Here is a 23,671-nt window from a genome sequence, read left to right as displayed (position 1 = left end):
ATGTTGCATAACCAGTTAACTTCCGCCAACAGTCCATCAGATAAAAAATAATTGACAGTGTTGGTTAGAATTCAAAATGTTTATCGTTACACTGGTTATACAAGAACAAACATGTGAAAATCTTATACTGGGAGACTCCAATAAAGGGATATATTAGTAGCACCATGACGTGTTGCTAGCTTCTTGGGAATAAGTTAAATAACGCTCCAATTGTAGGCTAAATTTAGGTTAGGGAAAAACTGCCATGACCATTTTCAAATGGGTCCCGTGACCTCTCACCTCAAGATATCTGAATGAAAATGGGTTCTATGAGTTTCCCCTTCACAGACATGCCCAGTTCATGCTAATCCCATGCAGTTTGGAGCAATAACCATGCAGTTTTTCACATTCGGTATAAATGTGTTATTTTCGCCTATTCTAAAATGGTGAATTTGAATATTTAGTGGGGTCCCTAAACAGTCTTGGAGTTGCATACATTTGGTATGATTGGAAAGCTGAGACTCTTTAGGGTTCTGGATGTGTCTTAAAGAGGGCCCCTTTGTCAAAACTTATCCTTCATTATGCTCATATTTTGCAGATTGCTAAATTAATGTGTTTTTAATGGAATTACTATACAGCAAACCTAAGGTCAGGCATGGGAATACCGTAGACCAGGGATCAGCAGCCTTAGGCAGCTACCATTGGCAGTGTTTGGAATAACGCCGTTTAAAAGAACGGCGTTAGGTAACGACGTTATTTTTTCAGTAACGGGGTAATCTAACTAATTACTTTTCCCGTCGTTACAACGCCGTTAACGTTACTGGACGTTAAATGCGGTGCGTTACTTTGCATTGATTGAATAAACTGTGTAATCTGAACGCACCCCTGGCTCACAGTGAGGAGGTGGGTTAAACAGCTAAACAGAGATTCGAGGAAGCCGCAGAGATGGCGAGTCAGGAGCAATCCGATGAAAAGTTGGCATTTTCAAGGTGGAGATATAAGCACTACTTCAAATTCATTGTGGTCAAAGGCAAGAACGTGCATGTAATGTGTACATTATGTCCAGGAGCGAAGACTTTGTCGACATCCGTTGTAAGCAACTCTAATTTAATGAAGCATCTCACAACGACACACGCATCTACAAAGCTAGTGGCCAAAAACACCGATACCTCCACCACAGATGATAGCTCGTCATCCACTAGCAAAGAAGGACTCGGAGCAAAGTCCTCCAAGCAGCAAAAGCTAGATCTTTCTGCCTCACAACAAAAAAACTGCTCAAAAAAATCCAAATTCTTTGACATATAGCAACTTTTTTTTTAACAGTAACGCAAATAGTTACTTTCCCTGGTAACGAGTTACTTTTATTATAGAGTAATTCAGTTACTAACTCAGTTACTTTTTGGAACAAGTAGTGAGTAACTATAACTAATTATTTTTTTAAAGTAGGCTAACGTTCCCAACACTGACCATTGGCATACGGTAGTTCAACCAATGGCACACTAGCAATAAGTGTGCAAAAGAGTTTTTTGGAAATGTTCCAATCCACATGCCAAATGACCGCTTTCACATTTATTTATGGCAGTTTGAATGACTTTTTCCCCATCCGCATTCTGCAAACACCCGCCTTACGAGTACTGGTTGCCTTTTTCACAGAATATGTCACAAAGGGCAAAAATAACACTGCCAGAGTAGATGATGGCAGGCTTAATGCTGATATGGCACACTGATTAACAAGAACATTTTAAAATGGCACTTCATATTAAAAAGGTTGCAGACCTCAACCGTATACAATATAACTGAATATTAAGAGAAGCAGAGCAGCTCATTTTTGCCCCGAGGAACCCTTATTTATACCTCCTTGATGGTTACAACTGCTGATTTAGCACGATCAGAATCCGAAACCCATAAATTTAATCAGGGATACAGTATGTGTGGTAATTATTTACTCAAATGTGTTGAGGGGTTTTAGTTGCTGAATGGCAGGCAGATATACAGTCGATGTTTGTGAGCGATAACACCTCTCCACCCCTGCTTTCTTGAGAAAAAAGGGTTCCAGGATGCTGATACTCCCATGGTAACAGATAACAAGAACATTCCTGCCACATGTTTTTATGTAATCATGAAGTGCACGGGTAGCAATTCCAAACCAATGATTGGTTGTTTGTCAGCCTTTGCTCTTTTCTAAGTAGTTATAATATTAGACAGTTAATTTGTGTCACTATTTAACCCCATAGCTGTACTTGATGAATTCCACCATCACCAGCTCCCAGGACGTCCTAGAGCCGGTCTACGAAGACCCGGATGCGCCAAAGGTAGACATGAGGACCAGCTAATTGTGGTCCATTTTTTAATGCATGAATGTTTTTTGTTGTGTCTGCTGGTATTTGCATGTTGTGTTTTTTTTTTCAGCCTGCTGTTCCAGATGGAAGCCAGTCAGAGGTCGAAGCCAAGCCTGTACCTCCTCCCAGGTCCAGACAATCCCAGTCCCAGTGTAACGATAACGTTTACTCTGCAGACACAACTAGCAATACAACCAATGCAGTGGTGAGTGGTGATATTGTCTCTATAAAATGAACTCATGATAGCATGTATTCATTTAGTAGCATGTATTTATTTTTTATGTCCTTCTGGCGTCAGAATTCCCAACTCGGTGAATATCCTGCAGACTATAAGACACCTCGCCCTGTTCGTCCTCCTCCCAGACCACCACTGAGCAAATGTATGACCACCATTAAACTCAAAGCAGCTGTCGATGAAGACTATCACTGTATAAGTTCAAACTCTGAGCCAACTGTGAGTTTTTTTTGTTGATATTTTTATATTAGATATGTAAATACAAGCTTTATTTTACTTCTGAAAAGATTGCCAAATGTGTGTTTTAATACTAGCAAAAAATAGTCTGGCATTGCCAGACCTTCCTCCGAAGCGCTGCGAAGGAGGGTCTAGCTAGTCCACACAGCATTCCGGGATGGGAGAAAAACGTGCTCTGGTTAATTGGCATTTCCTTAAACCAATCACAATCGTAATGGGTGGCGCTAACCGCTGGACAGAGAGACAGTGCTGCTGCAGAATAAAATCGGGAAGGAACTTGTTTTGGTGAAACATGTACATTCAAAAGTTGTTTTAGTCATGCAACAGAAAACTCAGATTGGACAGATAGTCTAGCTAACTGTCTGGATTTACCCTGCAGAGATCTGAGGACCAGTTAACCATAGTCTTCATAAATCCACCAGAGTTTAAAATTACAACACAAAGAAAGCGGAAGGTAACGGACATCCGGCCGAAAAGAAAGACATCCGGCGGACTTTCCGGTGGTACCGGAGCAATCTCGGAAGTGGAACGTCGTGGATATAGACTACTAGAAATATGACTCATCTTAAACGAATAGTTTGACATTTTGGGAAATACGAGCTTTCTCGATGAAAAGATCAATACCACTCTGCACTCCTGAGGTCTTTTTGTCAGGTTGGTAGACAGGCAATCATCAGAGACAACAGGAAGTCACTGCATCTGGCCAAGAAATCATTACCTCCTTCAGGGTTTTGCATGAAACAAAAGACATATAATATGTTCATTAGTGAGCTTTAGAGGTGCTGGTAAACAGGCTAGCAGTTTCCTCTAACCGATAGATATGAGAGTGGTATTAATCTTCTCATCCAACTCTCTGCAAGAAAGCGAAAAAGCAAATTTCTTAAAAAAGTTTAACGATTCCTTTAAAATGTTGCTCACATTATTACATGTTTTTTTAAATAATGATTATGGTCTATTATGATGATTTTGGATACAACTAAACCCTATATATAGCCTATACCAATTTACTTTTCCAAACATTGTGTGTTTCATTACACTAAATGATACTAGGAGCAACTAGAGTGACTATAGCTTACTTCATGCTTCTTATTTTCTCTGCAAGCCTCCAGCTGTTACTCCTGAGAAAATACAATCTCCTCCTCCGCCGCCGCGGCCTAAATGCCGCCCTTCTCCCTCCAGCTTTTATGGACCACATTCTACAAATGGTCTAACATCTGAGGTAAGGGCTAACGTGTTTCACCGCATCCCAACCTTTTTATGCAACACATGTTAGACTTCTTTAAGACACATCTGATGGTGATTGACAGTCATTTTGGAAAACCTTTGCTAGACATCAACAGATTAGGGGTCACATTTGAATCATCTGTTGCTGATTTAAAAATGTGAAATATGTTTAATAATGTTCCCTGTCATGCTAATATTGTTTTGGATCAGTGGTGCAATGTAACTAAGTACATTTTAAAACTAAGTACTGTACTTCTACTTCTACTCTACATTTCAGAGAGAAATTTGTACTTTGTAGCCTACTCCACTACATTAATCTGACAGCTTTAGTTACTAGTTAGGCTACTTTACAAATATTTTTTTGCACACAAAACACATGTAGTTTATAAAATAAGATGTTTTATTAAAAATTAAACCACCCAACAATATATAGGCCTACACTTCCAGCTGATATGATTAGACAATTAAACACTTAGTTGATTGACAGAACTGTTTGGATCGTTTCCAGTTTTTAAAATGTAAAAATATCTGGATTGAGTATATTTTCTTTTATTATTTAAGTACGTTTTCCTGATGATACTTACATACTTTTACTTAAAGCTATAGTGCGTAGTTTCTGTCGCCTCCATGAGGAATTAAGTATTGACAACAAAACTGTCGGCGCGTCCACATGATAAAAGCCTTCCGTGATCGCGCCCCGCCCCACGCAGTTGCTAGTAGCCAAGGAGGACACAGAGGATTAAAAAAACAAGATGGACTCTTCAGAAGAGGTAATTCTCTTCACTCGAGTTTCTGCGTGCGAAAGTTGCCAGACGAGGACGACCCCATTTCCTGAACATAGTCATACTGAGAAATACAGAGAGAGTTGTGTGGAGCCGATAGTCTTAATTGGCTTTGTATCGTCTCATTTGGCAATGGCTTGAATGTAACGGACGTTCATTAATATTAAAAAAGTTGCACTAAAGCTTTAAGTAGGGGAGACGGGGATAGTTGTAACACTTCCAATTTCTCCAATCATGAACACGTTTCGAATCACCTGAATCACTCTAAACGTGCTCTGTTTAGTCCCTACACGTGAAGAATCCCTGTGACAGACGCTGCACATTTTAGAAAGGGAAAAACTCTTACGGTAGGAAAGTATTTTTTATAACCTAACTTATTTTTGGGATAGCAACGCCAGCTTTGTAGTTAAACTCAACAAACTTGAATTAGGTTTAGTGTGTGTCTATATGGACATCTTTCATGCAGGTTGAATTCGTTCGCTAATGTTAGCTGTAAATTAAGCTAGTTCATGACAACAACAGTCTGAGTTAGTTGCTGTTACGAAATGTTACAACCTACCCCAAGCAAAATGTTGGTTGTATTTATGTTTTTTTTCTTTAAATTTCGGTCATGGAAAAGAGAGGCTGACTGAGGAGTGCCTTTTCAACACATACACAAACAAATATTATGTTAAAAAGTCACGTACGTGTTGAATAAAAGTTTCAATATCAAATTATTGTCATAATCCTAATTGCATGATGTTACATTTCACCCCAGTGTATATCATAATGTTACATTTCACCCCAGGGCATCATACAACTAACCCGGACAATGGGTTACATTGTAACATTTTCCTCATTGTGTTTGAGAGTAAACATGCATTTTCTGTTAGGGTTGCAGGTATAACAGCTACACCATTTAATAGCAGACACATGTAATTAGTTTGCATCACATTTTGAACCCACTGGCTTTAAAGAGCTCCAAGAGACAGACAGAAATGTCAAAAATGTTACAGCTATCCCTGGTCTCCCCTAACATTTTCAGTGCAGGACTTTTACTTGTATGTTTACAGTGGTGTAGCAGTGCTTTTACTTACTGTAAGTAAAGGATTTGAATACTTTTTCCACCACTGTCTTGGATAGAGCTACACTGATGAGAGTCAGCAATCCAGCCATTACTACGTCAGCTTTATGCGAGAATCTCCTGCCTCAGCTGCTTCTGGAGAACAGGTGAACCCCTGCGGGACTTTTAATCCAACAGTAAACTGCAAGCTAAAAGTTATGCATTGTGGACTCTGTTTTTGTGCGTTGGGGTAATAAATAAATATTCCAACTCAACAATAAACAGGATAAAAGCTCAGCAAGTTTGAAAAGAAATGTTTGAATACAATCTGTTTTGGTTATATTCAACTTGTATTATGCAACCACAATGGGAATGTCTTTGTATTTTCAGGCCACAGACAGCACTGACAGACCTGCAGCCCCGCCTCGATTCAGGAAGTACCCCCTACCCTGCTCTGTCTCCTTGTGTGAAACGTCGCCTTTACAGGTATGCCGGCTACTGCAGACTACAGGTGATGAACCATATTGGCCAGGTGCAAAGAAACCGCAATAAAAGCAGCAGAAACACATGCTCTGTTTTTCATGCTGTTGTCATGGAAAATCAGATGCGTATGGCTTCACTTTTTTTGCTGCATTTTCCACTGTTAGTCAGTGTGAAATGCAGAGTTTTGGTAGGGCCGGCCCAAGTGCTGTTTGTGCTCTTAACAGAACGTGACATCCACCTTTGGTGCACCAAGGTGATTCAACAGTAGCCTCTGTGACTTGGAGAAACTGAGACTATTGTATATAAAGAGTTTCCTAGATCTGTTGGAATACAATCTATGTTTTGGTTATTTTCAACTGCATTATGCAACCACAATGGGAATGTCTTTGTATTTTCAGTCCACAGACAGCACTGACAGACCTGCAGTTCCGCTTCGGCTCAGGCAGTCCTCCCTCCCCTGCTCTGTCTCCTTGTGTGAAACGTCGCCTTTACAGGTATGCCAGCTACTGCAGACTACAGGTGATGAACCATATTGGCCAGGTGCAAAAAAACAGCAACAAAAGGAGCATAAACACATGCTCTGTTTTTCATGCGGTTGTCATAGAAAATCATTTGCGTATGGCTTCACTTTTTTTGCTGCATTTTCCACTGTTCAGTCAGTGTGAAATGGAGAGTTTTGGTAGGGCCGGCCCAAGTGCTGTTTGTGCTCTTTAATAGAAAGTGACATTGGTGCACCAAGGTGATTCAGCAACAACCATTATGACTCACAGAAATTGGGACGATTAAATTAAAATTGCTGCGACCCAGCAGCCAACAAAACGGTACATCTAGCCAGTGCACTTCTAATTCAGCAACATGTCGTAAGTATTCATTATTATTATTTATTTATTTTTTACAATATTTGGTCGCTGACCGGCCGTAGGTGTGCCACCTGCCTTTACAAGTATGAGAACCACTGCAGACTGCTGGTGATGAACCATGCTTGGCCAGGAGCGAAAAACGACAAAACGCAGAAACACATGCTCTGTTTGTCATCCTGTCGTCATGGAAAATCGGATGCATATGGCTTTGATTTTTATTTTTTTATTTTGGCTGCATTTTACACTGTTCAGTCAATTTGAAACCCAGAGTTTAGTAGGGCCAGCCCAAGTGCTGTTTGTGCTCTTAACTGAACGTGACATCCACCTTTAGTGCACCAAGGTGATTCAACAACACCCATTGTGACTCAGAGAAATTGAGATGATTATATAAAGAGTTCCCTAGATCTTTAAGTGGGTCAAGTGCTCTGATTATCCTCTCAACAAAGAGATTCACCTTCCTTCCTATAATGACATAACCTTCCTATTCAGGTGTTCGTGGAATATTACTTACTTAACCCTCTCCGTCCCCCTTTTTGACATGAGGCCACACAGTGAGCTCTCATGAACATTTCACTCAAAAACACAAGTGTAAATCTCATGGTAACCTTAAACAAAAGTCAGCAGGATTCATCATCTGGCCTAAATCTGTCTGTCTTGTGTAAAACCATTCATTTATACTCACATTTTGTATATTTGTGCAGTACAGTCAATTAACAACTTCATTTCCTTTGTCTATTACAGACCAAACCTCCACCGCCTTCATTCAGCCCGCCATCCCCACCTTCAAAAGGGAAAGCATTGGAGTCAGTGTACAGTGAGATCCAGTATCCTCCCTACCTGGACGTACTGCCAGAGGATGTAGATAAGAGGGTGAGAGAGACCGTACACACACACGCACACACATAGATGTAGACCGAGGATCTTAAACAGGGGGTTCGGGACCCCTAGAGGGTCCCCAGAGTCAATGCAGGGGTGCCTCCAAATTATTGTTCATTTTTTTAAGTAAAAAAGAAAAAGAAAAGTCTTAACATGAATCCAACATATTATGGGCAAATATAAATCCCCACTGCTTACTGGCCTGTAGGTAATGTGGTCACTGAGGCAATCCACAGATAGTTAATCCTAACGATTCACTGTCCCACATGTATGTTTAACATTAAAATATGATTCATAAAACCATGCCAACAATTATTAGGCTATTTTAATAGCTTAGTATTCTATGCAAAAAAGGTATTGATAAAGGCTTTAGGCCACCCTACACGTTATTGTAGGCCCCGTTTATTATACAACATTTTATACAATATATGTAGTAGGGGGTCCCTGCTCCCGTCTCTCTTTCAGTTGAGGGGTTCTTGGCTTAAAAAGAAACGTTGAAGACCCTTGATGTAGACAATTGGTATGCTTTAATAATATTCTGATCCATTGATCTTTATGTGTTACACACTACCAGACAAAAGAGAGGCCAGCAGTGCGCTACCAGAATGACCGCTGCTCCCCTCATCAACAGACCCCCAAGGATAAAGAGGTCACTTTATCCACTCCTTCACCAGCAAATAAACAGTGATTTTGCACAATTTCATATTGTACTAAGTTTAAGGAGGTTTCATGAATAAGATTTATTGTCTCTCTGCGACGGATTTTTCATGAAAAAATAACCCGTTTTCCTCAGGACCTCATTGGGATGTTGAGATGGTTGATACGAGTGTCAAGTAAGTACATTTTGTTTTCTAGATAGATATTTTCTTGAACTAAAGAAGCGTCAAATGTTATGAAAAGAAATGTGCAATAAATACATAAGTCACCAAGCAAAACATGACACTGTCATCAGGAACAAAGAACATAATCAACGTGTACATTATCTAATCTGTGCTGTCTCTCCAACAGAATCTGATTCCATGGCGCCGTCATTGTATGGCCTCACTATAGAGGAAGAAATAAGGTAACCACACAGAATCGTATGAAATCCTTATGTACTGGCAACGTCATTTTGGTGCCATTAGTTTCCTGTTACAATATTTCTAGGAATTTAAAGTGTACTTCATACTTTTTAAGAGGAAAGTAGTGCTTCAGATTAAATTAGATGTGCAGTTTGGAACAGCTACAGTTTTCTAGTGAACAGTTTTGAATACCTAAATACAACATGGCCTTTAACCAAATGAGCTGGATAAATAAAAAGATGTTTGCCATTGTCCCTATGCAGGTCATTTAATCAGAGGGCGATAAATGTGAGAAAGGCTCTGCGTCTCTACAACCTTCTCATGATGAAGCGCAACGAAAGCCTGCGGACCATCATCGGTGAGTTCAGCTCCATCTCCGACGGCCTGGACAAGATAAAGAAGACGGCCAAAACCATGGGCATCGCTGGAGGCACCACAGGTGCTGTTGGAGGGGTGACTGCAGTCTTGGGTATCGCCTTCGCTCCTGTCACCTTTGGTACCTCACTTATTGCTACAGCTGTTGGTGCTGGTATGGTGGCGTCCGCTGGGGGTATGGGCGCCCACAGTGCTAAAGTCAACAAGAAGATTGTGAATAAGATGACAGTTGAGAAACTAGTATATGAATATAAGGGAAATGTTGTAGAGCTGGAACATTGTCTGGGGTTTATCCTCTCTGGGATGAATGAGCTGCGAAGGCACGACATTGCCAGGTTACAGAGGGCAGGAGCCCAGCCTGATGCACTGAAGATGGCACATCTGTCACAGTCAGTGTTTAACGTGAACAATGATAGGAAGACATCCAATGCACACACAGGCGGGATGTCCTCCGAGAGGCTGCTCCAGGACTTTGTCAAGGAAATGGATCAGTATTTTACAGAAAAGGATGATCAGAAGCTGAAGAAGTCAAACAGGAGCAGGTTTTCTGGTAGAGTTCGCCTGCTGGCAAAAAATCTAGCAGATGAGCTAGATCATCTGAATCGTATGTGGGAAATGTTTAGTTGAATCAAAGGTGTGTGTCTGTGTGTGTCTTTGTGTGTGTGTCTTTATTTACCACTTGTATTTTAATAAACATTGAATATTTGTTAAAACCTAATGTGTGGTTCACTAAAGCCAGTATTTAACGAAAGTTCAAGATTGTAGTAATTCTACCATTCATGATTGTGCTAAATAAAACCGCAGAATTAATGGCAATCACCCACATTGTTAAAATAACACCAGTAGGGCTAGGGCCTATGAGTGTTTACTTCTTAGTTTGACAGTAGAAGAGTATGCATGGAATGTGGAAGAAAAACACTGGCGGAGTGATAACGTGGGCTGGGCGGAAGGATACCACCAGTCCTTCCTTAAACCATATATGAGCACCGCGCCACCACATGCGCCATTTTCCTTTCCGAGGAACTAACAAACGAAGGAACGCCATTGCTGAACATCGCTCTATTAGCCGAAATGGCAGTGTGAAAGTGCCGCGACTCAGCAGCCAACAAAACAGTGCATCCAGCCAGTGCACTGAGTTACTTCTAATCCAGCAACATGTCGTAAGTATTATTTTTTTGAATTACCATTTGGTCGATGACCGCTGTGCGGCCTACGGTGGCCGCGCGCATCAACAACCTGACGTTACCGCTAACACGAAGCTACATCGTATTAAATTCCAGTTAAAATTAGTTTTGACATTTATAATTAATTTGACTTTATCTGAATCGTCGAATAGTTGGAAAGTGACGTGGGGATGTATTACAATACAGGATTAGCTAGCTCAGATGACGTAAAACGTCAAATGAATATGAAAGGTTACAGGTTGTATTTAATACAATGTACCGATACCATTTAAACAAATATAATCGTAAAAGACTCCGTTGCCACATTTGTGTAACGTTAAAGCATCCGTGTTTAATCCCGAGTGTCTACGTGGGAGCTATAAAATGGTTCGTTTCCTCTTCGTGTTAAAATGGCGGCTTCGTGTTGGCGGATTGAGAACAAAAGTGTGGCTGTGCGTAGAGAGGCGGGATGACGAACTCTGTGACCCTGTTCGGAGACAGACTGACGTCAGAGTCACAAGACTGGTCGCTGGGTGGAAGCATGTGACGTGCAACAGGAGCATTGCAGTGATGGGGGCAGTGTTGCGCCAAAATATGATTTGCCTTTTGAGATCAGAATCCTTATTTTCATACTAAACGCAATATTATTTACCCACGCACTTATTTATGAGAGTAGTGTTGACAGTTTAAAAGTCTAAATCTTTTGATCAGTGTATTTACACCATATTGATGTTCAGATGTTCATAGCAAATGTCTTGTTTTCTCCCCCCCCCCCATCCTCAGGTCCTACGTGGAAACCCTCAGCACTGCTGCATTCGACAGCATAAAAGAGTTCGAGACTTTCCTATCATCGATACGCACTCCGTTCGTGACCAACAACAGCCACTATGACCATGATGATGACAAACTCACAGTTTGGCCTGGAAGACATGGAGGCCCTTCTCTGGGGACCTTCCTCTCCCATGGCTGACGCCGCGAGCTTCCTATCTTCAGGCCTTGAGCAAGAAAATCAGGAAGGAGAAGGAACCTCATTGGAGGGGGACACTTCACCAGTGTCACCCCTAACCTCCTCATCACTGTCCTCTTCCTCCTCTCCCCCTCCCTTTTACTCTCCTCCTCCCTCACCACCGGCAGTCCTCCTCCAGGGGGACAAAGCTGGGACAGAGTCTGACTTGCTCTCCCTCCACTGGTTGGGCCACCCTGGTCAACTGAGACAGGCAGTCTCAGATGACAGTAAAGGTAATGAGTGTAAAATAATTGGAAAGCAATCTTTTGAGCACCATCTCTTGTAAAGATAATCATTGCCAGTGTAACAGGAAAATCAGACGGCTCATTAATATACTGCCTTGTTTGCCTCCACAGAGGATATGTTCGGTGACCTGGACTGGATGGCTGAGAGAGTGGATCTGAGCGAGTTTGACCTGGACTCTCTGATTGGCTCCTGCAGTCCTACTGAAGAGTCCCCCAGCTGTCCAGAAGACCTCCTAGCCTCCCTGGATTGCCCCATGGAGCTTGACTCCCTCCCATTGCCCACTCTGTCAACTCCTGCGCTCTCGAGTCTTCCCTCTGATTCTCTTCCAAGCATACCTACCCCTCCCGCTGTCTGTTCAGATCCTTGTGTCATTACAGTTGATGAGCATGAATCCTACATTGGAGCACAGGATGTTCCCTACCTTCCCCCGTGTGTCCCTGAGCCACAACAAGAGCTGGAAATCAAATCTGAGCCCACTTCCCCCGAACCGCTTTCCCCCTTGGTTGATTCTCCCTCCTCCCCAGCCTACACCCTGGACCTGGGCAGTGAAGTGGATGTCTCAGAGAGTGAGGTGAAGCCAGTGGTAGCTACTGTCGTCTCTCAGGTCCCGAGGCTTGTACTCTCCCTTTCGCCAACCCGCATCGTCCTCGTGCTGGCTCCCAAAAATGAAATCGGGATCACCACCACCACCACAACTGTAACCACTACATCACAGATCGTTCATTCCTCCCCTCCTGCCTCCCCTCCACCTAAGTCCTCCAAAAGCAGACCATACCCTGAGCCCACCTATAAAGCTAGTCCACCATCTCCCAGTCCCACCGGTGTCAAAGTAAAGTCCCTCCAGGTTGCAGATGGAGATGTAAAGGCAACTTTGAAGGCACCAAAGGCCAAGAAACTAAAGAAGATGGAGCAGAATAAGACGGCTGCTACACGTTACAGGCAGAAGAAGAGAGCTGAGCAGGATTCACTTCTTGCAGAGCATACACTGCTGGAGAGGAAGAACATGGAGCTGAATGAGAAGGCTGAATCCATGGCCAGGGAAATCGAGTACCTCAAAGAGCTGATGGAAGAGGTCCGCCAGGCCAAGACCAAAAAATGTCTTGGTGCAGACCACTAGTGGTTGGACCTAACAACAATGACCGATGATGTGTGTGTAATCAGAAATGACAATTGAGAAAGCAGATTTTCTTTCTTTTGTGCAAACAAGTATCAGTAAAGTATGTGTTATGTCCACACAGCATGTCTTGGATTCACAATGTTTTTTCAGAATTCCTTAAAATATCAAACGCTGTTATTAAATATAGAATAATTTAGTCACGTTTAGAGTAGTTATATGGAAACAAGTACTTTCCACAGTATATGAAATGTGTTTTTTATAATGTGTGTTTCCTATCTCTGGGCCTCAGTAACCTGCCAGTAAGGTGTATTTTAAAAATCGTGTATTTATAGTATAACCGGACCATCTGTATTATGAATCTCTTAATAAAGAGTCTTAAAACTAATTGAATGTCATTTGGTGTGATTACTTCTGGGGCACATATTATGTAGGCTGTGTTGGGAGGATAGTGGTAGGCACTTTTCCCCTTGGATAATTCATTATGTCTGTATGCTTCACTTAACATGATAGAACAATCAAACTTGAGGGTATATACAGTGTAAATACTCATTTAGTGTACTCAAGTTCATAAATGCCAGTTTATACGGCATCTGTACCCTGCTGCGTAGTGTGGCCTCGGTGAAATGTTAACTGCACTGCAGGTGATTTGTGCGTAACCTATACAGTCAACTTAAAGTTAACATTGGTAAAGCACAAGTCTATAACCCGTTTTGAAAGTGTTTTCAGTTGGTTATGAATGTAACCTTGTCCTGCACAAAGAGTCTTTGTTCCCAGTCTGATAATACATTACAATGAACCTGTGGATGTCCATGTGAGTGAGGACTTTTTTTAAACCGACAGACAAACTAAGAGGAGGATAATGGAGCCCTCCTGACCAGCAGTGTGCTGCGGACACATGTATTCAATCAACTAACATGTCATGTGAGGTTAAAATGCAGTTTTTAAGTGCAAGGGACCAGTTTCAGATAAAAAAGACACGTCATGTTTCAGTGTATTTTGTCTCTCTACTGATCACCTAATTAAGATGCTGAAGATATAGTGTGTGTTTAAAAGACTACATGTATTTGTCATAGTCTGGGAGAAGAGAAGAGCGTGTGAGAGAGGGATAAAGAGAGTGCTGACCTCGGCACAGCTTGAATAATATTACCAACAGAAATGTGTGCGTTCAGCCTACAACTGGCCCTGAATGTGCACTGTAATTGGTCCAGGCTTTCGTCCAGATAGCTTAGAGACGATATGTATCTGGAGGCACGCCAAAGTCAAGATGGTGCAGAGCTATTTTTCCTCCATAAAAATACAATACTTGTGCTCTACTGTACTGATGTTTCTTTGGCAAGGTAAACTTAAAATTGATAGGTTAAAAGATTAAAAACCTTTTTGTTTTACTGCCCTTAAGGTACTTTGTACTGCCTGAGAAAGGCTTTTTAACTGTAATTGCATAAAAGATCATCAAGATTTATTTAACATTGTTTTGTTTTTAAACTATTGTTCTCAGTGTAATTATCCTCACATTAGTACTCTGTAGGTATGCTCTTGCAGGCTAATTTGCTTGCCGCAGGGCCACCTAGTGACGATACCACACAATTACTATTTCCACCACAGAGCATGTAGTACACAGGGAAGTATTTAGTATTGCAGTCCATTAGTGGGGAGCAATGTACATGACAAATAATTAAAAAAAAGGTTAAAGGTTCCATATGCTCATATTCATGTTCATACTTTGATTTTGGGTTTCAATTAGAACATGTTTACATGCTTTAATGTTAAAAATAAAACATTTTTCTCATACTGTCTGAATATACCTGTATTCACCGTCTGTCCGAAACGCTCAGTTTTAGCGCATATCTCTAAGTCCCTCTCCCGAAAAAGGCCCAGTCAGCTCTGATTGGTCAGCGTTTCTTGGCGTTCTGCATCTGCGTATGTGCACCGTCATTGAAGCCAGGGAATTACAGTAACGGCACTGTAGCGGCACTTTCTACCTATATAGTAAAGTTGTGACATCACAAACATACAGAAGTCCTGATGGCTTGTTTAAAGGCACAGATTCTGAACACTTAGACCTGCTTTATATTTTAAAAAAAAACATGGAAATCTCACTTTTTAGAATATGGGAATAAGATGAAAGCCACAAATACACAATATATCCATATCTTTTATTATTGTCTGAGGATGAGCAAAGTACTGATGATACAATCACCATTTGGGAAGGACCACACAGGAAGTAACTAGTATCACTTTGGCCACACTAAAGTGGTAGAACTTACACAGTGCAAAATGCTTCGCTAAAAGCGTACAATGTTTGACACTGCAAATATACACGTCTTGTACAACATATTCACAGGTGAAGTGGGACTCTAAGACTCCAAATGAATGTTTGAAACATCCTCATATCAAATTGTAAAGTCATGCTTGTCACACAAAGTGCTGCGGTATCCTACATCACTAGATGAAGCACAGAGTCAGTGAAGCATATGGGAAGCAGTGTCAGGGTTTTCTTTTATAGGCTACATCATTGGTAGAAAATAACATTTTACAGCACGGCAGTGGTATCGGTCACATATTATATATGCTTTTAGTTTTACCTTTCAGAGTGAGTACTTTTTTTTCTTCTTTTTTTTTTTGCAGTCAGAAAAGGTAGAGGGATGTAATGTCACAGCAGAAATCCACACAGACTTGCTCAAGCAAGAGTCAGAGGAATAAGAAGTGAGGTTGCCTTCAACTCTATAGGCACTCGTTTATCTGCATGCGTTGTCTTAACATGCCTCCGAGAGCTGAATATATGAATATATATATATATATATATATATATATATATATATATATATATATATATATATATATATATATATATATATATATATATTTTAATTATTTCAAAACATCGCTATTGATGTCAGGAACAGATGTCTCACTGATGTAGAAAAAGGTAGTAAAAGCCCTACAGTATGTGAGCTCAAATGGTCCATGAGGTTATGTTGTTTCTGTAGCATGCGAAAGCTTGATGTAGCGTATAGGATACTGCCCTGCCGCAGGGCTGTACAGTACTCCCACTCTCCCGCTTTGATGCTGAGGCACGTAGCTGAATCTACCTTGGTCGATAAATGCACTGGATGCATGGCCACAGACAGCGAAGCGGAGCCAGCCCAAGCTGCTCCGCAGGGATCTGAGACTACAGCCTTTCCTGTAACTGTTCTGAGCAGCTCACAACATTGAATGCTACAGCAGAGGTGGGCTCAGAATGACTACATTTACTTCTGTAAATGGATTCAATTTAGGTTTTTCAGCACAAGAGAACCAAAGGAACCAATTACAACCAAAGTGCAAACACTGACTCTCTTTTACTTCCAGCAAACCAAAACAAATGCTGAAAGAAAAAAAAAAAACTCCACTCTGTATTAATATGTGACTTCTGTTTGCAGTTTCGCAATCGGCATTAATCAGCGTTTCTGTAAATGTACCAGATTTTGCCCTGGAGGAAGCAAATTCAACCCTGACTCCCTGAGCAGAAACTAATCAAATGCTAATGACGAGAATTTGAATACCACTCGTGTCTGAATGTTTACTATTTATGATACTGGAGTGCACAAACAACTCAAGACTCTTTTTAGTTTACATTTGAGTGCACACATTCCAGAACACATTATTATCCTTTGTCCCACTGTCGGTTTGGTATTCAATCGGTCGCTTTTACTCAGACCATTTCCTTTTAACCCTTTTTTGAATCAAACTAGTTCGAAGTGAATGACAAAAAATGGCACTTGATGTAGAAGGGGATGACTATATTGTAAAACATTGTCCAAATTCATGATACAAGTCATATATATATATATATATATATATATATATATATATATATATATATATATATATATATATATATATATATATATATATATATATAAATTACTATAAGTCCTCTTGGTTACAATAACCAAGAGTGACACATACTGCAGACGTGAGTCCTACCGCCAAATCTGTCTTCTTTTAGTTTTTTGATTTCACGCTTTCAACTTGTATCAGGGTGGTCTGAACACATAGTTACAATGACGAGTAATTATTTACTCTGCAGTGTTAAAACAGGGTCTCTATAGCAGCAGTTATGATATCTGTGCACATGCTCATGAACAGGAATCAATCTTTGATCCCTTGAAGCAAAAGCAGAATATTTCTCCTCCTCTTGGGGTTTGAGGAGAGTTTGCGCTTTCAGTCCAGGTTGACCCTTTTGCTCAGTGATCAGTTCGGCCTTTCTAACAAAGAGCTACTCGTGGCGAGACTCCCCTGTTCCAAGCCATTTGTTTTCCCTAAAACTCTTTGGAGTGAGAGCGAGATACTGTGTCTAGATGAGGTTTAAGTAACGCGAGGTGGCGTTTGGGCCTGTTGAAGACTCAGAACAAGGATGAAAAGCCGGACCACTTTCCTTTTAGTGCGATCGTGTCACTGTAGCTGGCATCCTCGACAGTCATCCTCCGGCTCGGTGTTGTCAGAAGAGTAAGAGCTCTCCTCGCTCACTGTCAAACGCAACACAGGTATATTAGACAGAAGTATAATATGACATATCAGTGTTTAGACACAAACCTCAGACATAAACACCCTAAACACTTATTAACTTTGGAAAATATTCATGAAAATAAACTTGTGCGACTTACACCACTCTGTCTGTATGGGGAGGAAAGCCTTGTCACCGTTCTCTCTGATCATCTCCTCCATCTTATCCAGTAGGACTGACACACTCCTGTCCTTGCCAGGTATCTTACTGTCCAGGACGTGGTAATAGTTCCCACAGTATTCGAGTAGTCTTTGCAGCTCCCTCCCACCCCGAAGAATGTGCTCCTCGATGGGCGTGCGGCCCAGCCAATCACCACAGCTGAACAGCACCATGGTGTGGAGGCACGCACTGTCACCAAACAGAGTCTCTATGTGAGCCAGGAGTGTCCGCCTCTTCCTGGCGGTGAGGGACGAGACGACGGGGAGGACCAGTAGCAGGGTGTGGGGTCCAGGTCGCAGGAGGGCGGCCCCGCGCTGGGACTCTTGGCGGATGCGCTTCGGGGTCCGCCGCACCGAGAACCAATCCCAGCCAGGGGTGTCGACAATTGTGATCCGACGGCCGGATACGAGCGCCTGCCTCCTGAGGCACAGCTCCGTCTCCTGGCCCGATTCAAAGTAGCGACGGCCTAGGATGGAGTTCCCCACCGAGCTCTTTCCGACACCCTTCCAGCCTAACAAGAGCAGTCTCAACTCTGTCGAGACGGACACAAGGAAAGAATGAGATATGAAGTAGAAGATAGTGAGAGAAAAAGTGTGAGAGAATGAGAAACCGTGAGGAATAGAAAAAAAATATACACTACCGGTCAAAAGTTTGACTTCACTTTCCATCCATTCCACTCCATTATAGACAGAATACCAGCTGATCTGAGTGGGTGGCTGATCTTTAATGCAATATCTACATTGCCCATTATCAGCAACCATTCATCCAATGTTCCAAAGGCACATTCTGTTTACTAATCTGATATCATTTTATTATTATACATTATATCAAGGCTAACTGAGAAAACATTGGAGAACCATTTTGCAATTATGTAAGCACATAATGTAATCTGAAAACTGCTGCCCTGGTTAAAAAAATGTAATGTTAATGTATTGGAGTGGAATGGAAATTTCTGAGTGACCCCAAACTTTTGACCGGTAGTGTATGCTGTATATTGATTGACCAGAATGAGTAAGCTGTTTCCTAGAACACCAATTCAGGACTTTTGTTTTCTCTGGAGCAGCCTTATGACACGTGCACTCATCTCTCTCCTCACTGCATGACTCACACACACACACACACACACACACCTACCTCTGGGAGGTCCTCCAATCATCTGGTCCCTCTGTCTAGCGTGCTCCTCCATCCTCATCCTCTCCTCCTCCAGAGCTCTCCTGGCTTGCTCCTCCTCCAGTAAAATCAACTCATTCACCTCAAAGTACCAGCCTGCGTGACGGCAACAATAAATGATCTATTGTTTTTTCAATCAGGTCTATGACACAAACAGTGTATTCATCCATAATGCAATAATATGACTTAATATGAATATTACGTAATATGAAAAACAAACCTTGGTTGTCAGTGATCATTTCCTCCACCTTTTCCATCAGCTCGGGGACCTGTGTGTTGTCTTCTGTGTCTTTCCGAGTGTTATCGAAGGCGTGGTACCTGCAGGTGAAAAACAAATACATTTTTTAAGGGGCACTCCGCCAGTTTTACACATGAAGGTTACTTTACTCATCATGAGGAGTCATACTCAGCCTGTGAAAACAGTTGTATACTGTCTTCTGCAGCACTGAAGGGAGCTTTCCAAAATTTTAAAAAATAACCCCGGTGATGTCAGTAATGTCATCGGGGTGATCACAGCTTGGGCTTGAGATTTAAAGCCTGACACTATCAAGAGGAAAATGTAGGATTGAGATAATAGGGACTAGAAAGTCGGGATATCTCTGCTGCTTTGTTCTTTTTTAAATCTGTCGTAAGTCACCTAACTTACTGCAATACTAAATCGCTGGAGTACCAGCTTTAAAAGATCAGATGTGTATGGATGCAGAAGTTAGCCTTTGAAAAGAGTACTCCACCTGCATTACCCACAATGCAACTTGGCCGCTAACAGTTCAGTTGGAGATTTGGGTGTGTTATGCTCAAGGGTGTAAGCGAGCATCCGGAAAGCGTACCTCCTATGGGGAGATTCTGAGGCTAACAAGCCATCACCTTCCGCTAGCATTCCATTGACTCCCATTCATTTTGCCGTAATTTTGGCGTGGAGTCATACAGTCAAGGGAGAAGCCCATAGAGAGTCCATGAAAGCATCGGAACAAAATATTTCACCGTTTTGATGGATTGGAAAGACTTCGGTATGTGGTAAGTGAATTCATATGAAGTAACATTTATCCACGAACAGATTTCTCTTGGCACAGCTACCAGAAGACTTGCAACTTTCAGACAGGTTGCTCACGTCACATCTACGTCGTCAAGCTCAGTTTGAGCAGCATGCTCACTAATTTTAACCGGTTGCGGAACGTCTGCGGATCCGCTCCGGAACGGCGGCGAAGTCAATAGGTTTCCATTAAAGTCAATGCGTGTATTTCCACTGACTGCGGAACGGCTGCGTTCCGACTGCGTCCCAGATACGCAGACCTTCTATTTTTGCCGGATGCCGGAGAGCTCCGCAGCAATTCAGCACAATTCAGATTGTGTGGGACAGGAAGTCGAGCACAGAAACAAAATAAAACATCCGGTTCATTTTCAAAATAAAATCGTTGTTTCCCCTCTACTCCTCTGGATGGAAACAAACTGTTGTTGGTTTTGTGGTTCTATTCTACGTGAATTCGCGAGATCTCGCGGGTCCTGGTGACTTCAGCTGTCAGTCATGGCCGCAGCTGTTCCACAACAAATCCGGACCTGGTGGGTATTGACGGACGGCGGAGCACGGAGCCGTTCCGCAGCGGAGCCGTTCCGCAACCGGTCAGCCATCACCGGAAAAGTGCTTTGACTTCACTGGTCTCCGTCGAAGTCTGTGGCGTCGCTGTGTCCATTTCCTTCACTGTCTATGGTCATGCTAGTAGCAGCTAATGTTGCTCCACACCCCCAGCTTTTATTCATTTTAACTTTACGATGCTGACTCAAGTGACATGAGGCATTTTTACAGAGTTTGCACAACTCCTTCTGGATCCGCAAAAGACTTTATACAACTTTTTGCACATATGCAGTAGTACTCCCCTGAGACATACAGAGGCTTTGATGCTATTTAACTGTGGCTACACTCTTTGATATATAAAATCGGTGGAGTTCCCCTTTAAGCTGTCTATTTAACTGCTGCTTCAACCACAAGATTCAGTAATTATTTGTGATCATTTTGCTTGCACTAACAAAGACATGCTCCTTTGTTTAAAGATGGCTAAGTCAAAGAGAGAAGAGAGACAATGTACCTGCTTCCACATCTCTCCACCAGCCACTGCAGGGACTCTCCAGTGTTCGCTATGTGCTCCTCAATGAAGACCTCTTTGGGCAGCTTGTCCACCCCCGTAAAGACCACCATGGAGTACCTCCAGGTCCCTCCGCCCAGGGCCCCCAGCTGCTCCTCTGCGGCCCTCCTCTCCGTGTCACCGAAGGGCTGGGTGACCGACACCACCAGCAGGATGGCGTGGGGTCCAGGAGGGCAGAGAATGGCCCCCATGCACGGCCCCTCGCTGTCCAGGCTCTGCGGGGCCCGTGACGGGTTGTCCAACTCGGCGCCGGCATTGTCGTCGTTGTCAGCTTCGGCGTTGTCCTCTGGGTCACTGGGGATGGCCCACGGCGGGGTGTCCACCACAGTGACCCGTCGGCCGTATATCTCCGTCTGGCCAACGTTGCTGTGAGTAGTCTCTGTCCCAATGTCGAAGACCTCATCCCCCAGGATGCTGTTAGCGGTGGAGGTCTTACCAGACTGTGGTCCCCCCAGGATCAGCAGTCTGCGCTCAGGGGGGTGTCGACCCCTGGGGTCCCCTGTTGAAACAGCAAGATTAAACTGGAGGTTCCCCACAAGGATGGGTTTGTTGACTTAATTTTCTGACTGCTACATGAAGCACAGCAGTCGTCCCCCGAAGGAAAATGCTCTTTATCCTTTATTTTGCTTTAATCTCCGGTTCTGTCTCTAAAGTATGGTCCGCAAAGGTTTTTTTCGTAGATCCTGCATTCTTTTCACTTCAACGTATATCCCTCTCCAATTCATGCACTCTCCCTCATTTCTGTCCTCACTCATCAAATTTCCTCTGAGAAGGGTGCTTCTTATCTGATTTCCATGTAACATTATATACCTCTTCTCCTTAACTGCCTACACTTTCACTCTTGTCCTTATCCCATTCTCTCCCCCTAACCTCCCTCCCAGCATGCCTCCTCTTTGTTTTCATCTGTCCTTAGCCTTTGGGAAAATTGGGTCAGAGAGGAGGAACCTTGGACTCCCAGAGAGAATGCCATGTGTACAGAAAATTATTTAGTAAAAGGTACATGAAGAAGATATAGTTTTGATTAACGGCATCACAGAAAAATATGAATATTCAGAGGATGTCAAGAGGAACGACGCCTAGCCTGTGGGGATGACAAGAAGGGAGAACATAGAGGGAGGAGAGGGAAGTTTATAGATTTACCCCTGTTACTCACCACTGCTGACACTTTCCATGTGAGCTGCTAAACACAGAAAGTTGACTCAAGCAACAGTTTCACAGTATTGTGGATGTTGTGGTCCATATAATGAAATGGCTCTGAGAGTTTAGCTCGGATGCTGCAACTGAATGAATGGTGATGATGGGGGAACATGCGGCGAGGTGTGCAGCTAGGAATAAAAAGCCACTCACCAGTGTCAGAGGCAGAGGACACAGCAGCCATCTTGTGTGTAGAACCTCTGGCTTCCTCCTCCTCAGCCCCCCTCCTCCTTCTCCTTCTCGCCTCCACGGTGGCTTCCTCTTCTTTCCTCTTCAGAAAGCGATGGATCCTGAGTGGCGTGTGAAAAGCTGGCAGCTCAAATGTTTCTTGGCTCTCTCTTTCACTCTAACCCTCATTCTACTGCAGTGTTACTCACTCTATTCTCTGTTCTCTGTTTCTACCCCTGCCTTCCTTTCTCTCTTCATACCTCCTCTGCCATTCAACCTCTCCCCCTCTCTCTTTTTTTTTTTGTAAATCTTTTTTCCTCCACACCCCCTCTACCCACTATGGCTGTTTTCTGTCCTTTACCCTGTAGCTTCTCTCCCCTTCTCCTCGTCTCCCTGTGCTCCGTCTTTTGTTTTATTTATCTGGCCAAGCAGAGGGGAAAGATTGTGCAATGCAGGAGACTGTAAGCCAAATCCACCCCTGGTGCTGCAGTTCCAGGAAGACGTCTCGTCATTTTTCTTAGGTAAAACAGAAGCGGAAGCTGTTCCTCCCACTCGCTTGTATCACACAGCAGCAGCAGCAGCAGCAGCAGCAGCGTGGCACTGTATGCAGACTGCAGTCAGGAGGACAGATAGAAAGATGGATAGACAGAGAGAGAGAGGGAGAAAGAGAGAGAGGGAGCACTCTGTTCTCTGTTTACAGCTGGACATATTCCCCAGATGCTGCATCATGCACAAACACAACTATTTATATGATGCCTGCAGACATAGAAACATTGAGGCAGGGGAGGGGATGTATACTGCATGAATGCATTTAAATATTGATATGAGACATGCAGCCACAGCTTACATAATACATAAAAGCTCCCATAAATAGCAGATGACTGTAAGACGTTATCTAATTGCATTGAATTCTAAGCACTGTCATCAAATTGTGAGTCATTTCTGAAGGATGTTGAACTCAAAAATGATAAAAATCATGCTGAACGTCTGAGCTCATCCTTGGCTCCTTAACAGGTTGATAATGTACGCTGTGTGGCGAGATATATTCACGGACCCAAGATCACGTTTAAAAACAAACATTACTTGTATGCACTTTAAAGAAAAAAATAACCATATTGATACAATTCGTAACGTTTGTTGACGTACTTTCATGGACTGGGGCGTTGTTTTAACTCTGTAGCGTCGCAGCTGTTTTGAACAAACAATTGAAGAGCAATTAGAGCGATGACGCCACTTTTCCGTACATTGTCAAAAGTGTCGTACTCACGTAG

The 23,671-nt window shown here is 42.6% G+C and overlaps 3 protein-coding genes across 14 annotated transcripts; 2 read left to right on the top strand and 1 right to left on the bottom strand.

Annotated features, from left to right (window-relative positions):
* The first annotated feature begins 2,221 nt into the window (after positions 1-2,221).
* On the top strand, positions 2,222-10,203 carry LOC116065246. 9 transcript variants are annotated; one of them, XM_031320673.1, is made up of 12 exons: positions 2,222-2,291; positions 2,389-2,523; positions 2,617-2,772; positions 3,893-4,009; positions 5,919-6,005; positions 6,229-6,324; positions 6,720-6,815; positions 7,923-8,051; positions 8,632-8,706; positions 8,851-8,890; positions 9,066-9,120; positions 9,382-10,203. In XM_031320673.1, the coding sequence occupies exons 1-12, from the start codon at positions 2,223-2,225 to the stop codon at positions 10,118-10,120; spliced, it is 1,794 nt and encodes a 597-aa protein (XP_031176533.1). In that variant the 5' UTR covers position 2,222; the 3' UTR covers positions 10,121-10,203. The 9 variants fall into 9 exon arrangements, with proteins under 9 accessions (XP_031176533.1, XP_031176532.1, XP_031176531.1 ...); XM_031320672.1 differs by having other exon boundaries at positions 5,919-6,034; positions 6,240-6,324; XM_031320671.1 differs by having other exon boundaries at positions 5,919-6,035; positions 7,926-8,051.
* On the top strand, positions 7,119-13,410 carry atf4b (activating transcription factor 4b). Of its 2 annotated transcripts, none has more exons than XM_031320701.1 (3): positions 7,119-7,181; positions 11,440-11,895; positions 12,019-13,410. In XM_031320701.1, the coding sequence occupies exons 2-3, from the start codon at positions 11,544-11,546 to the stop codon at positions 13,023-13,025; spliced, it is 1,359 nt and encodes a 452-aa protein (XP_031176561.1). In that variant the 5' UTR covers positions 7,119-7,181; positions 11,440-11,543; the 3' UTR covers positions 13,026-13,410. The 2 variants fall into 2 exon arrangements, with proteins under 2 accessions (XP_031176561.1, XP_031176560.1); XM_031320700.2 differs by lacking the exon at positions 7,119-7,181 and adding an exon at positions 10,398-10,653.
* A 3,508-nt stretch (positions 13,411-16,918) lies between these two features.
* Positions 16,919-23,657, bottom strand: si:dkey-110g7.8 (GTPase IMAP family member 8). Of its 3 annotated transcripts, none has more exons than XR_004896219.1 (7): positions 22,386-23,614; positions 20,982-21,537; positions 19,121-19,218; positions 18,865-18,996; positions 17,672-18,262; positions 17,386-17,533; positions 16,919-17,342 (listed from the first exon to the last, which is right to left on the bottom strand). XR_004896219.1 is itself a non-coding variant. In XM_031320691.2 (7 exons), exons 2-7 carry the CDS (start codon positions 22,414-22,416, stop codon positions 17,460-17,462), a joined length of 1,482 nt encoding a protein of 493 aa, XP_031176551.1. In that variant the 5' UTR covers positions 22,417-23,011; positions 23,547-23,657; the 3' UTR covers positions 16,919-17,459. The 3 variants fall into 3 exon arrangements, 2 of the variants coding, with proteins under 2 accessions (XP_031176551.1, XP_031176550.1); XM_031320691.2 differs by having other exon boundaries at positions 16,919-17,533; positions 22,386-23,011; positions 23,547-23,657; XM_031320690.2 differs by having other exon boundaries at positions 16,919-17,533.
* Between the last annotated feature and the right edge of the window lie 14 nt (positions 23,658-23,671).

The sequence above is a fragment of the Sander lucioperca genome, chromosome 21 (assembly GCF_008315115.2).
Source record: "Sander lucioperca isolate FBNREF2018 chromosome 21, SLUC_FBN_1.2, whole genome shotgun sequence".
Classification (NCBI taxonomy): Eukaryota; Metazoa; Chordata; class Actinopteri; order Perciformes; family Percidae; genus Sander; species Sander lucioperca.
Note: the sequence above shows the minus strand (reverse complement) of the source record. Positions and strands in the feature narration are given on the sequence as shown.